This window comes from Ixodes scapularis, unplaced genomic scaffold (genome assembly GCF_016920785.2).
Source record: "Ixodes scapularis isolate PalLabHiFi unplaced genomic scaffold, ASM1692078v2 PGA_scaffold3__209_contigs__length_174095766, whole genome shotgun sequence".
Taxonomy (NCBI): Eukaryota; Metazoa; Arthropoda; class Arachnida; order Ixodida; family Ixodidae; genus Ixodes; species Ixodes scapularis.
The window spans coordinates 46,099,853-46,115,088 of NW_024609868.1; the positions used below are offsets into that span (position 1 = coordinate 46,099,853).

General features: G+C 48.5%; 2 protein-coding genes across 4 annotated transcripts in view; one reads left to right on the plus strand and one right to left on the minus strand.

Moving 5' to 3' along the window:
• The first annotated feature begins 1 nt into the window (after position 1).
• On the plus strand, positions 2 to 3,752 carry LOC8040318 (U6 snRNA-associated Sm-like protein LSm2). The gene is made up of 4 exons (XM_002414110.5): positions 2 to 77; positions 151 to 218; positions 312 to 402; positions 3,430 to 3,752. Exons 1-4 carry the CDS (start codon positions 75 to 77, stop codon positions 3,556 to 3,558), a joined length of 291 nt encoding a protein of 96 aa, XP_002414155.1. The 5' UTR covers positions 2 to 74; the 3' UTR covers positions 3,559 to 3,752.
• Positions 3,753 to 6,883: 3,131 nt separating this feature from the next.
• The window catches only part of LOC8040319 (protein SCAI), a 46,223-nt gene continuing 37,870 nt past the window's right edge, over positions 6,884 to 15,236 (minus strand). For all 3 annotated transcript variants that reach the window (XM_029990457.4, XM_029990458.4, XM_040499593.2), the window contains exon 14: positions 6,884 to 13,975. In XM_029990457.4, coding sequence (XP_029846317.1) covers positions 13,832 to 13,975 — 144 coding nt within the window. In that variant the 3' untranslated portion in view covers positions 6,884 to 13,831. The remainder of the gene's footprint in view (positions 13,976 to 15,236) is intronic.

Genomic DNA, 15,236 nt, shown 5'->3' on the forward strand with positions numbered 1-15,236 from the left:
GTCGTGCCAAAGCAGTTCGAGCTGAACGCCGGACCGGAGAAAGGCGAAACGCCGCACTGCGCGGATAATCAAACATGGTAAGTAAACTAAAGTTACAATTTTCTCAACCTTTTATATTTTGAAAGATTACAGTTTCTTCTTCTTCTACAGCTATTCTATTCGTTCTTCAAGTCGTTGGTCGGAAAGGATGTCGTGGTGGAGCTGAAAAACGATCTGAGGTACTCACCCGTCATAACCGCTCCGTTATTTCGAGCTCACTTCGCTTTCGCTTATTTTTCTCTAGAAAACGTGTTTATCCTTGATTCTTGCAGTATATGTGGAACACTACATTCGGTGGACCAGTATCTAAACATCAAACTCACGGACATCAACGTGACAGACACAGAAAAGTATCCGCACATGGTAAGCGAACTCTCTCTGAACACCTCGTAAAGTGCACAACATGCGTAAGTATCCGAACCCAGAGGTCGGCATTTTAGGTCGCCCTCACTCACCCTCATAGTGACACTCACCTAAGCCCCTCACTCACACTCGCCCTCACCTTCAGCCCCTCACTCACCCTCCTCCTCACAGTCACACTCACTTTCAGCCCTTCACTCACCCTCACTGAACCTCATGGCCCTCACGCCCCTCACGCACTCATGGCCCTCACGCCCCACTCGCACTCACCGCCCTCACACACTCGTGGCCTTCACGCCCCTCATGCACTCATATAACCCTCGCGCCACTCACCACCCTCGCACCACTCACCACCCTCGCACCACTCACCACCCTCACGCCACTCACTCCCTCATGACCCTCACACTCACAGCCCTCACAAACTCGGAGCCGTCATGCGCTCACCACCCTCATGGCCCTCACGCACTCATACCCCTCACGCACTCGTGGCCCTCACGCCACTCAGGCCAGCTTCAGATGGGGCAATTTCGCCCAGAAACTTGACGCCGCAACACCAGCCGCTTCGTTCACACGCAGCAACCAATTGCTGCAGTTTGCCATCATCATCAAGAAATTTTATTTTTCTTGCACTATTTAGACACACAATTATGCGCTATAAACATGTTTTTATGCATTTAAATCTTGTTGAGAATAATAATGCATCTTTCTGAAACAGTTTATTTTCAAAAATGATCAATTTCAAACCAGAACCAAGTCTTGTGATCATCACTGGCACAAAATATCACATGAAAATATTGCGTCCCTGATTGGATGCAGCCGCTTTAAACGTCTTCTAATTTCTCCGAGTTGCTCGCTTGTTTCGAGCCGGACCTGATCTCAGCAATTCGTGTCGAGCTAGGGGACAACCCGCCAGCAACAACAAAATTGCTGAAAAAGTTTTTCTGTCTGAAGGGGGCCTCACGCACTCGCAGCCCTCACGCCCCTCCCACACTCACGGCCCTCACGCACTCATGCCACTCACACTCTTACCTCCCTCACACCCCTCATGCATTCATCGCCCTCACGGCTCTCGTACCTCTCACGCACTCATGGCCCTCACGACACTCAGCGCCCTCACACCCCTCATACACTTATGGCCCTCACGCCCCTCGCGCACTCACTGCCCTAACAGCTCTCAATCATTCACAGTCCTCACGGCCCTCACTCACCCTCACCTCACCTGTGAAGGTGAGGGTGAGTGAGGGCCCTCATGAGTGAGGTTTGCCGAGGTATGTTCAAACCTGGTTCAAAGCGATTTAGATTGATCACAAGAAACGCCGATAAAGGGAACAAACAAGCCAACTCTTGCGTGCAATTGGGTATACTCCTCATGCCAGGTGTCGGGACTGAGCTATTCTGTAATGAAATAGACTACTCATGTACAAGGTGAGAACGGCAGGGAGAAGCTTCAGTTCACCCGCCTCCAGGGTGAGCTTTCTGCCAAATTGTCTCTACCTTCGACAAAGCTCTAGAGTCTTCTACACCTCGTACGCGCGCGCGCAGCCAAAGCATGGCGAAAGGCACGGAGCGTGTGCTAAAGACCGGGCGTTCGAAAGAGACGCCCTGCCGTTTTCACCCTGTGAGTGACTATACATTCCTTGCACGTGACGTCACGCTAGGGAAGGACGGGGCCCCGCGTCATGCTGATTTTATACTTCACACAGCATGGACGCGCTTACCAAAATGTAGGATGCCGCTAACTGCCCGGACATGCGCTGGCATGCACCATATTTTCAGCTAAGGTACCTATTTTTTTTACATGATAACTTGGAAAAACGTGCCGATCCTTACGATAATGACGTTCAGCCAGTATGTGCGGAGTTTTTTAGTGTTGGTGCGATTGCGCTACCAGCAGGAAGTTTCAATATGCCGACGATGAAATTTTTATGTGAAGGGCTGTCGTTTTGGCGAGAAAAGCTTCATGCGTGCCACAAAATTTGATGAGTGGCTCTGGGAGACGCTTGTAGTAAAGTCGTTACGATTTTGCGAAGTACCAGTAAAGAACGCAACCAGAGACAAGGAGAAATAAAATGATGGACAAGACGACTCATTGTCTCAGGGTTTAGATTATGATGTTTTCTAACCGATTCTCCTGAATACTTTGGGTCCCTGCAAAGCTTACCGTGTCGCGGACGGCACGAGCCAAGGCCCCGGCAGCATCGCCTCAACAAGCGTGCACACAAGGGCCGCCGCCGACCGATCGCTGTCTGGCCGGACTCGCGGCATCAAACTCTCACCCGTAGTTGGCAGGGAGCCCCGAAAATTCGCTTGAAGCGTGGAAACTGCATGATGAAACAAAAGGCAAAGGGCATCTACGTCACATACAGACAAAGCAGATGCAAGGGCATGCACAAACTTATACAATAGTAGAAAAGTGCTGTCACTCGCCGCCACGAAATGTTTTCCACAGTCAGTAACGCGCGGCCGCATGCCTTCCTTGCCACTTGTACTTTTCTTACTTGACGGCTACTCTGTCGTTGGGGCATGCCGATGAAACAATCAACGAGATGCGTAGCAATTGCTACTGCTGAGCGTGGCCCAGTTTTCCATGGCTCTTGCTGCGAGTCGCAACCACTAGCATGGTTGTCATTGGTGTTCGACGTCATCATGTGACGTAGGTGCAAGGCATGTATTGTTAATCTACCCGAGACTAGAATTTTCTAAAGAATGACACGGACACACACACACACACACAAAATTTCAATTGAAACATATTTATCCAGCTAGCTTGCACCCTCGTTTTTTGTTCGTGAACATATACATGGCTTACATTGATGTCACACCTGCTGTCATTGCAGCGGACCATGCTTCGGTGCCCATACTTTATGCAGCACACACTGAAGTGTCTTGCGTTACGTCCGACGTAACTCAAGTTACATCCAAATCTTCGCCTTCCCTAGGTTCATGGGGGGAAGGATGGTTAGGTCTACGTTTTTGAGTGCTTAGTCAAAACGTAACGCTAGCTACAGCGTTTTTTCTTTTTTTGCGCAGCTGTCCGTCAAGAACTGCTTCATTCGTGGTTCGGTGGTCCGTTACGTCCAACTGCCTGCCGACGAAGTGGACACGCAGCTCCTTCAGGATGCTGCGAGGAAAGAGGCCTCCTCGCAGAGCAAGCCCTAAACAGCATCCACACACTGAAGGACAAGGGACTTTGTGACGCAGCATTCATTGCATGTGACGCAGCATTCACCCTCTTCTCATCCTTCATGGTTCAGAATGATTGAATACTTGTTTTATCATCTTTTCACTTTCCCTGTCTGCTCAAATCAGCATGTACATATGGTGGCAATTTAATCCTAAGCAGAACACCTCAATCCTTTTCGATTGTTCATGTCTTGTTATTACGACTGAAGTGAGTGTCAATAAATGTTGCAAACTAGGCATAACAGTTTGTTAGTCAGCCCCAATGGGTGTCTGGTGTCTCCACGATAGATGAGAAACCTAACCCCTTAACACGGGATTTCCATGACCAAAAATTATTGGCAAAATGGGAAATTTTTGTCCTTACTTTGCTAATATTTTTAAACCGTTTTTCTGCCACCATCCACGCAATTGTTTCTAAGGCCATGGCCTCCGAGATTTTTCGCACGCTCTGCTCTGGCCTGTCCAAATGTTTGGCTGCCGAGCAGAAAAAGCGAGCTGAGCCAGTTCTCTACATCTCCGCATGCGGCGCTTATAATCAAGCCAGAAACCGGATCGCCTCAAAGCACGCTGTCAAGTGCGAGCCCGTGTCACGAGGCTTGCATTTTCATTGTTCTCATCATCAGAATAGAGACGGGTAAACCAATCTTTGTTGATTTGTAATTTTTATTCGTCGCTCCGGTCTTTGTGCCGTTTCACTGGACGATACCCCAGATTGCAAGATTTAGTGCGAATCAATATTTGTCATCTGCGGGGGTACTGTCTGGGCTGGCGGGACATCCATAGAAATATTTTTGTCGTCGTGCTTGAGACCAACTTTCTAAACTTTACTTAGGTAGAGGGACATTTGTTCTACATCGTTCGCACTTTGAAAAGATGAACCTTCAAACTTCAACAAACTTCCTTGCCAAAGGTCCGTGTGTTGCGACGAGAGGCGGGGAGCACATTTCACAAGAGAGGTGTTGAAAAGAAAGGAAACCTAATACATTTCTCTCTGCTCCTATATTCCGTGGACCAACGATAATGGTGATGATAGTTTGCGGCTCTTTCTTTGTATTGTTTGATTTAATTGCGAGTGCCACCAAGCATCCCGCAGCAACAGTCTCTACTGGAGTATGCATTAACCGGAGGAGCACAGCCAGCGCGCAAAAAATCTCGCAGGCCATGCTAAAGCAAAATTGTTTCCAATGTTTGGTGATAGATGGTGCTTCCTCCCCTGGACGCTGGTTGCGTCTGAAGAACTGGGAACATGTGAAAGTCATTGACGGTTGAGGGACGAAGTGCTCCTGAAGTTTTCGTGTTATTTCGTTGTATGGTGTTTCGGCTGGCGAGCTCGGCGAGCATAGAGCGCAAGATGGCGTATGTTGCGGAGCCACAGACGCTACACAGAACGGCTCGTTTCTTCTCTAGCGTGGTTACGTTGTTCGCCACAAAAAATAATTCCAGGCGCTCGATATACTGTGGCCAAGACGCAGGGTCATTAGGCGAAAACTCAACAGTACGTTGGAAGACATACCTGGAACGGCCGAGCGTTGTAGCCGCCAATACTGCATGTTTACCTCGTCGCCAGGGTTCAGTACCGAGCGAGACGGGACACCTTGGTGGGCTTATGCGATGCACCCCGCTTTACTAACTCGGATATGTACAAACATGTCTTGTTCGAGAAGGCTCGGCGTAGAAGTGGCCGTGTCTCGCGTTGGCACACGCAAATGCGTTGACCCATGCTTGCACGCGGCTTTCGCGCTACACTTCAGTACACAACACTCGTTCGATAAAAGGAGTGAGCGTTTAAAGATGCGCTCCCCAAGGCCAACTGAAGAGTGGCGCATCCCCCAAGCTGCGGCCAAAATTTCCCTCCATCTAAAGACGCACTCCCCAGCTAAGGTATGAAGTCTGTGCAGCGTCGCTGCTAGCCGAGTCTTTGATGTGCATCACGCAGTCATGATACGTGACTGCACACTGGTACAATGCTAATTCAGATTGAAACAGGCAGGGGTGTGAATTGAACCTAGGATCCCTGGGTTCTGCAGGGCGAGTTTTTGCTCCATGTGCCCCGAGGTGCAGTGGGTTAACACACTTAATTACCGATCCCTCAGTTCATCCCTGAAAAAAGGCTCGAGGTACACATCAGCACTTCTTACGAGTTGTGAATGCGAAAGCACTCGCGCCACTCTTCGCTCCCTCCTTTTGTCTATGGCGTACGGTACGCCGACCTTGGGCGTGGAGCGGTGGAGCCGCTGCCCCGCGGACACGCAGCGCCATCGGGTGAGCAATCGTTGAAACAGACGTGCAGCAGCCAATGAGAGCCTCGTCGACGCACGCCAGCCAATGAGACTGAAGCTGAAAAAACATTAGCTTTACTTCGCTCCTTTGGGATCGGAGAAACTAGGTGCAGTGTCTAGGCTTTTCGCATGGTATCATAGCTGGGAGCGGGCTCCACTTGGAGAAAGGATTTAAGGTGCCGTTTTTACGCTTCAAACTGATGACGTCGGCTCGCTCTATGAGACAGTTAATGCTTTCGCATTAGTACTTCCGCATCTCACGAGTACCACGTGCTATACTTTGTTTCAGCTGGTCCAGATGCAGCCGATGCTACAAATGAGCATGTGGCCCTGAACGGTGCTTGCACTGCACGAGTGCACGTGCTTGGCAGGGACACTGAAAACCTGGAGCTCGCGCTTGTAGCATCGGCTGCATTTGGTTAAGCTGAAAAGAAGTATGGAATACAGTGCAAACTTTCTAAAATGAAACTTCTTTTGTGTAATAAAAAAAAGAAAGACATTTTGTTTTCTTGGCACACAATACTATTGGGCAGTCTTGGCAACACCTTAGAAGCACTCAGCCAGTTCTTGTAGAAACTAGTAAGCGAAAAATAAGGACAGGCGACAAGGAGGCTCGCTGAGGCAGGGTCGGTTACCGGTAGACATAGCAGTCCAGTTGATCTCAAATTCTATAATGCTTCGCTGGGAGCTCACTTTCACTGCAGCTAAATTCCCAGACTGCAGTTTTTTAAACATTTGGTAAAACACTCGGGCATACCTCTTCCCATCTCACTTCACGACTATACTCTGTTCACCCCTAACTTGATGGAGCAGTGGGAGCTATACGCTCGTTTGACCAATCGATCGCCTCCCTTTTGTGACCCGACCCCGTTCACTGTGCAGGGGCACAATGAGCATATACTTTCCACCGTGCTGCCAGCTTGGGGGTGAACAGAATATAGCTTGACTTGCTGAAAACGGTTCCCCCACAGAGCCACGGCGAGCACTGCACCGGCGAAATAAAAGAGTCGGGCAGCCTTCGGTGAGGAATTTCACATAGTCCTTTTATTAAGAGTAGGTTTCAAAAAACTACTTTGTCCTCCTATGAATCGGGGGGCAGTTTCAACTGGAGAGGTAAGGCAAAGTACAAGCTCGCAAGAAAACGGTGTTTCGGTCCGAAACCTCTTGCAAGCAGAAAGCCAACACGGGAGCTGGTCCCCTTCCCCTCCCTGTCCAGCACAGCCACTGCGGTAGTTTTCGTGAACCCCAACGTACGCGCTGCGAGACCCGTGCCTCCGCCCAGCGGGGGAGGGCTGTTCCGATGCCGGTGAATACAGCTAGCCCTACTTTCGTCGTGAAGAAATAAATATTTGTTAGAACTTTATTATTTAACCACAACCATGTTCTTCCATCTTGGGTGAGTGTGTTTGAGTACGCGGCGAGTGATGCAAAGAGAATGTTATTCACAAAGGTTTGAGAAAAGACCGGGAGGAAACGGGACTGGGGGGGGCCTCTGCTGGAGCAGCCCCTCCTCCCATTGGTGCGGGTGTGTGCGTGTGCCTTTCTAGGTTGAGTACAGATGTGAAAGTCCTCTTCGTGGAAACTACTCGCCAGAGGTTGGCTACGGGGAAAAGGGACCGGCCATCGGATGGAGTACAGTGGCGAGGTACCGAAAAACCCATTGGGGGAAAAGATGCTGCCGTCGGGGGGAGGGGCGGGACAGAGACCCAACATAACTAGGATTAAGGAGCAAGAGTTGAGATTCTCCGACACGCACAAGTCGTATTGAGCAATAAAATCGAGGTCATCCTGTTTGGTTTTTTAAGTCCTTGCCCGGCGTTTCAAACTCTACCTCGTTTCGATAAGGCTGCAACGGAAATCTCCATCGGCACGCCGCCCGCCAGTATGCTACCTGTCGTGTCGTCTGTGCGAGGTTACTCGCAGAGTCTAATGAGAGGTATCCGGCGGGACCACGCTGAGATGAACTCACTGGCTGCGGTGGGCTTGGACAAATGTGGCGATGCCTGTAATCTGAAATCGGTGTACGTTAGAAGTCTAAAGGTGGCGCCAATCCGCACCGCTGGGAACACTGAGCAGTCGGTGTCGAGTGGTGTCTTGTATTGTGCCTGCGCCTGCGACGCAGTTTTTTAATATTTCGGCGGCGATCGGGAATGCTGCACAAAAAAATCTCTTCTAATATGTAGCCATATATTAAAGCTCCCTAACAGTGAGTCGATTTTGTCCCTTGCCTGCAATGTATACAGGGTCTTCTACTGGACAGAGGTGTTGGTTATATCTTGTATGTATCATGTAAAAAGGAATTTCCATAATATGAAGATTAATGTTGGCCTAAGCTGTTAAAGCGACATCATTTAGTATGGCGGGGGCAGTCCCATATGCGAAATAATTTCCACCGACATACAATCTGAGTGGTAAACCATAAGCCAGGGTGACTAGTTTTAGACACATAAATATGTAAAACATTTCTCGAAATAACAAGAATATTGAAAAATGTGCAAAGACAATGTAGAACAAGAGCATGACGTGCATTCAAACTAAAACAAGATGAAAGACAATAAAAACATACTTCCATTTACATAAAATAAAGCCACATTAAGGGCTATGCCAGCATGAACTGCATGTCTGTATACAGGAGCAAAGTAACAACAAACATAGTAAATTTCTCTCTTCACTTCTGTCACAAAACTTGTGTCGATTTTGTATACAGTGGAAAAACAAATGCGACACTAAAAACAAATCTGAAGCTTGATACAACATGTTGCAAATAAACACTTCGATAAAATGTGCAACGTGAAAATGACGAACAGAACTGCTATTGCACGCAATAAATAACTATAGCCACACTGGTGCACTGTGCCCAGGGAAAACCCGGCATTCCCATAATTGTCGTCAAGGTTTTTGGGTAAATCTCCTTGTCGTGCTGATTACCCCAATATTCGTGATGAGCTTTCCATTTTTACAGAACCTGGTGCACTTCCTTTCCAAATAGTAAAGCAAAAAAAAAAAAAACATTCATATTAAGAGTGCTTTAAACAAGTGTACTTCCGGATAAGTCTGACGCAGCCATAGATTTCACAGAACTGTACCGACACTCGAGTACAGGAACTTTTAGCTTTCATCCTGACGATCTTCCATGTGCAGACAGATAGACCAGCAAACTGCAAACGGAACAAATGGTGCACCGGACACCGAGAAAATCTTTTTCCAACCATTTCATCGCTTTGCCCTCAAGTTCCCACCACAAGAGCCCAAATTTTACCAGGTCCAAGCAGATCTGCAATTTGCAAAATATTTGCCCTAGCGTAAACGACGAACAATGGTACCATTTCAACTAACTGGACAGACAGGCCTTGACGTGCCGTGGAAGCATAAAAAAAGAACCAAAGAGTGGCAAGTGCAATAAAACTGACGGGGTTACATGGGCGTCCTCAAGCAGGATCTGGCTGGAATGGCTATTATAGTGGAACTTTATTAATTTAACTCGCTGCAGACGCACCAGGCCCCCTGGGTGCTGCTTAGTGATTATAGGAGAGCAAAGTGAAGTCGGAATGTGCTGGCCACTTTGAAGGCGACGTTTCCTTCTCTTTAAAGCTTAGAAGTCATACGGCAGACATACTCGGACACAGCGGTGGCTCGTAAAATGACTAGTAGGTCCTTGTTCCTTATTTGTGTCCCCCTCGCTAGAAGTATATGCAGTGGTAGTCGAGATGGAAGGAATGAAAAGGGTAACAAGAATAGAATATTTGTACTTTGAAACAGAACGCCACAACACGTGAAAGCAATGGGCAATGTGTCGCGGAACTACGCTTGATATGGCGAGCTGCACCTTCATGGACGAGCGTGCGTTTAGCGCGAAAACACGGAGAATTGGCAAAAGACAACAGAATGCGTTACCCGGGGCAAAACTGCCGACAGACGACATTGACGCGCACAATGCTTGCGCTGGGGTTTGAAGGAAAAAGTTTGTAACACAGATTTACTCTACGTGGACACAATAAAAGAGGAAAGAGTGTGAAGTACGGATAAAATCGGACTAGAAAAGGCAATCGAGAATGGGCGTAAAAAGCCATGCAGGATCTGAATGTGCGCTGACCAGTTGTGAATGCTGAATAACAAAAACAAAAAGATGCAGGATGTCCCGGAAGTGAGACCGTCGTGGGGGCCGAGCACTGACCCATGAACTTGCCGGTTCCCGTAAATACTAGTGGTAGTATCACAAATTCTGTAACAGTTCCTTCTTTTCTGAAGGGAAACATTCGAAATGGCAGGCTAACAAGAGCTCCTTCACTCCCAACAGATACCCGAAAGAGAGCGTCGTCAAAAAGGCCCGTTTGCGCCAGGCATGGTCCGCGGATGACGAGCGGATGACTAGGCCACGCTGCGACAGTTCAGAGTTTTGTTCCAACCTCGATTTCAGAAAGAGGCGCGCTTATAAACTGCCCACATTTTTGTTTGGGAAGAGTATTCGAGCGGTGCGAGAAAATACACCAAATGTTGAGCTCACACAGAATATGAGTAAGACGATGCGACAGTGGTAGCGGCACCAATTCATTGTCATGGGCTAAAAAAAAAGTCAATGTTTTTTTGTAATTGTGACGGAACTGCAATTACTTATCTTACATCAGCTCGAGGTCTCGAGACATGTGCTGAGAAATCCATGACACAGACAAAAACTGCCACTTAAAAAAAAAAAAAAAAAAAAAAAAGAAAATAAAAGTCTGTTAGAGTCTATACTAGTTGGTGAGAGGTTGAGAGTTCAGGGGAACCTCCTCCTACGGCTTTCCACCATAGCAAACCGAACGCTGGGAGGAGGTTGCCTTCTCTCCTGCGTTCTCTCTGCTAAAGTGGAAAGAGTTGGGAGGAGTCTCCCCTGAACTTATAACCTGTCACTGACTGTAGGCAATAGTATATGGCAGTAATTCAAATGCCTTTGCAACAGGCCACCTCCACCACCAAAGCCAATTCAAAAGAACGACCCATTACGATTTGATCGCAGGCTGTAGGGCTTGCCAGTAATGCGGGCCCAGAGGTTGAGAGTGTTTCGCACTTGAGTAACAGTTTGGTGATCCGGGGTTGACTAAATCATAGGCCCCCACATGCCACGGCAACGCCACCAGGGCAACAAGGCCCGCTTGTAAGGTGATCTTTGTTGGATCGGGGTAACAGCCTCCAGAGAACAGCAATTCCAAATTAGCAAAGGAAGTCAATTAGACTTTGCTCAAATTTGAACGAAGGAAGAGTCTCAGCGGAAAAATCGCTCATACCCAGATGTTTTCTATGAGAAAACATCTACTCGCAACATCACAAAGTCTTACTTCATCGCATACTAATGCTTAAAACAAACTCCAACCATTTAGTGAAGAGAGCCCATGGCCACCTCATTGACTCCAATAAGTTGGCAGAATGCATGCAATTGTCTAGAATCCGATACTTAATTAATTTGGAATCAAAACTGCCTTGGGCCAGAAGATCTCAAACTTTTGGCCATCATGGACCCTCTGACCATCTCAAAGGCAAGGGGGGGGTGGGTACAGTTTAATTTGCGCAGACCCCAATGAACGCTCTCGAGGTCCCCAGGGGGTCGTGGACCACAGCTTGAGAAGTGCTCCTTCAGGCCAAGTGGCCGACCTGCCGAGATTAAATCTCTCTTTATGCGGAGCGCAAGTTCGTCTGCTTCTTGCGCAGGGGGTAACGGTGATGTCAGAACGCCGAGCTTTGGTTGGCTGACCGCGACCCCCTATCTGAGAGTCGTCTGTTGCTTTGCAACGTCGTCTGCTCGCAACTTCGTCTGAGTCTGTCTTACCTTTCCTGCGACTTTCGGAAGTGCAGGTCTTTACGTGCGAGCTCGACTACGCCTTTTAGAGAGCGGTGAATCTCCAACAGACGCAGGAAAGGTAAAGCAGCCATCGCTTTGACTAGCAGACTTAAAGCAGGTGACATTAACTGCGCCAACTTCGCCAACCCGCCGACGCCGTTAAAGAGTGAGGAGTCTCGCCGCACACTAAAGGAGGGAAAAAGTATTTGGGGTGGGAACTTGCGGATGCTAGCCACCCTCACTCTCCGTTCTTAGCAAATAAACCTCGGCGCCTCGGGACACCTTGCCGGTGAGTCCTTTGACTTCTCTCCTTGATGCAACTCTGCTAGTTGTTAGACAAAAACAACATACCGCTCGAGTTATTTCGTCTGCCCTCTCTGAAAAGCGAAGTCGAGCTTGCTCGTAAAGACCTGCGCTTTTGAAAGTTGCAGGAAAGGTAAGACAGACGCAGACGACGTTGCAAGCAGACGACGCTGCAAAGAAGCAGACGACGCTCAAATAGGAGGTCGCGATCAGCCAATCAGGGCTCAGCGTTCCGACGTCACCGCTACCCCCTTCGCAAGAAGCAGACATACTTGCCCTCTACATAGACCTTTGGCAGTGGAGGCTGTTGCGAATAACATTCAGAGATCAGGCCGTTGAACAATACCTCTTCCAGGCATATGTGACAAACCTCAGCACGCAATCTTTTGACTGTAGAATGGGAAATGGCGAACAAACAATCAAAACCTTTGATCCATGTTGGGCACGTTCGCCACTCGTGCAACTTGCGATTCAATTTGAGGTATCTTCGTGTAGCATTGCTATTGCAGTTCAGAGACTGCCAAAACATTAAATATGTAACCTACTCTCAATGATGGAAAATGCAGCATGCCACTTTGTAGTTAAAGAGCTTGGTACTGTCAAGCCCAGTTATAACGAAGTCAACGGGAATCGGAAATCACTTCGCCATATCCGCTATTTCGTTATAACCGGCTTCGGTTATAACGAAGTGCAAAGGGAATGGACAATCGCGATCGCTTCGCTGTAGCCGCTATTTCATTATAACCGACTTTGTTATAACCGGTCTCGACAGTAGAACAAACAAAAGTTACGTTCAAAACTGGAACAGAATAAGAATGTCAGAGCAGTGACACTTGCGTCGCAGAGATATATGCAATGCAGGCTTAGTTGAGCAGAGCCCAGTGGCGTAGCCAGGAATTTGTTTCGAGAGGGCGAGATGTCCATGATTTAGGGAGCAGGGGCATTGGCACTATATGCAACTATGCATAAGCATTTGAGGTTGATTACACTCTGGAGGGTGGAGGGTGAAGCCTAATAAGCCCATCCTTGGTCAAGCCCCTGGCAGAGACATTTTAAAAAATAGCTTGAAGCTGATGGCCCTCCAACAAGGAATAATGTAAAGCTCCGGGGGACTTTCATCTGTCACATGAGAAAGCCTGGTTTGCGAGGCAAAGTGCCACAGTGAAAGTAAGCTCTGGTTGAATCTTGTATTCTCTGCTTGCCCTTTGTGTCCAGCGTTACACGACCGAATTGTAAGTTCCGAGGCAGCCATTTTCCTTTCGTGGTAACGCCTAAAGAAGCAGCAAAACATCAACTGTCGAGCTTCCTTTCTTTTCTAGTAGCTTTACAGTTATGCTACAACATTTTAAATGAGACGATTAATAAAATCACCTCAGATATTTTCACTATAAAATAAAATCGACCACATCTTCCGAATGTTTCAGATTCTGTCGTGGCTGCCGTCTCATAGCACGTCTGGGTCTTCCTTTCGGGCAGCCCAAAACAACCTAGACCTTCCAGCGGTTGTCCTACCTCGCTTCTCATCAGCGTCTTTGCAACAATCTATTTTGTTATTTCGGACAGGATTCCAAAATAATGTCAGAACAAGCGCCAACGACGGCGCAATGCGACGCAAGTAGAGGCAAAGACCAACGTCAGCGTCTTCCGTCTCTCGACCGTCTGCCAACTGAACTGGAACAAGAAGCGGGCCTCGTCGTCCCAGTGGCGCCAGTCGTGCAAGCGGCGTGGCAACGAAAGAACGGACGAAGGGAGTTCGGCGCGGGTCGGGGGCGCAGAGAAGAACCGAGGAGAGAGGGAGGCGTGTCGAGGGGAGGAGGCAGGGCCCTCAGGCCAGGGTGAACATGACCGCCTGTCAGTCGGCCTCATCCAGGTCCGAGAAGAGGGAGCGCACGTCCAGCACCCCGGCCAACTCCAGCACCGTGCGCTGCAGGGCTGGGTGGTCCAGCACCTCGCTCTCCGGGATCGGGGGGTGCGACCGGGGAAGATAGTTGGAGCCCTGCGGGGAATACGCGAGGCAGGCGTCAGCCGGAACTTCCATCGTGGCACCCGGTGCTCGGCTACCACCACCGACACCACCCGTGGTCAGTGATGGGCTGAGAACTCGGCAGAAGCTCCACCTCGACCACAAACATCCGGACCCCCCTCTGAATCAACAATATGAGTAGTAGTGTAACTGTGGCTCGTCCACCGTGGTATTGGGCCAGTCACAAGGATAACGTGGAAGTAAAATATGATTCTCAGAACATCGGTAAAGCCATACCACCACATTCTTTGAGCTATACTGTGCTTTCAACAACTTAGCTCATTATGCAGATGACAGTGCTCTTGGTTGCATACACTAGAATCCTGAGATAAGGCATGATACACAGCGCGACGCAAAAGGATCAACGTTTGTTAAAAGGGACTGCGTAAATCGGTTTGTGAACGTACTGAGCCAAGATTTTGTACAGAGGTGGCTGAAGAATGTGCATTAAAAGCATAAGAATTTCATTAAACAAACTTACCTGAGTAAAGAGTTAGAAATCAAGCAGTTGAAAACCCTACTGTTTGTATGCTAACGAAAGGAGTCTGATTGGCGCAACAGCCGGCAGCAAGTAGGATTGCAGCCGGCCACGATGGGTCCTTCCCTCGACCTCGGCAATATCAGAAGACTTTTCTGAGCCAAAAGCAATGCACTTTTTTGCTGATCGAATTTGCACTGCATGGTTATTGTATTCTACCCATAAAACCTAAAATAGTAAGATAAAATGATAACAGTGTCGCATTGGGCACGGGTGGGGGCCAACAATGCTAGACAGAGTCATGCTCAGATTGCAGAGACCAACCAAAAAGTCCCTTCTTTTATTTGTTTTCCTTCAATATCTAGACCTGGGTGCCTGACAGCAGACCGCGACCCTTCTCAAACATCACGTCATCGTTAGTCAACCCAATCAGGCTTTGAATTCTGACTTAGCGGCGCATCCGCCTGCCAGCTGACACGAAACATCGTGAAACTCGAGGCGGCCGCATCTGCTCGGTAACACCACAACAGATAAAACAGATGGGTTATCTCGGTTTTTTTCTACGTTCATTTTCGGCTACACGTCGTTGTCTGCTTTGCTCTCACTAGTTGCTACCGCGTCTCTTTTCTTGTCTGCAACTTTCGTCCGTGCTGTTTTGGGGTGCAAGTTGCAAGTCATCTTCATGATACACTTGGCTTCCAACGAGTGAATGAAGGTAGCTCTCGGATACGGGGAGTGCTAGAGGACGAAATAGGT

Excerpts from the sequence above, each read along its gene's own strand:
- LOC8040318 (XM_002414110.5), top strand. Across the intron at positions 219-311 it reads GAGCTGAAAAACGATCTGAG|TATATGTGGAACACTACATT; the intron begins GTACTCACCCGT and ends TGATTCTTGCAG. Across the intron at positions 403-3,429 it reads CAGAAAAGTATCCGCACATG|CTGTCCGTCAAGAACTGCTT; the intron begins GTAAGCGAACTC and ends TTTTTTGCGCAG.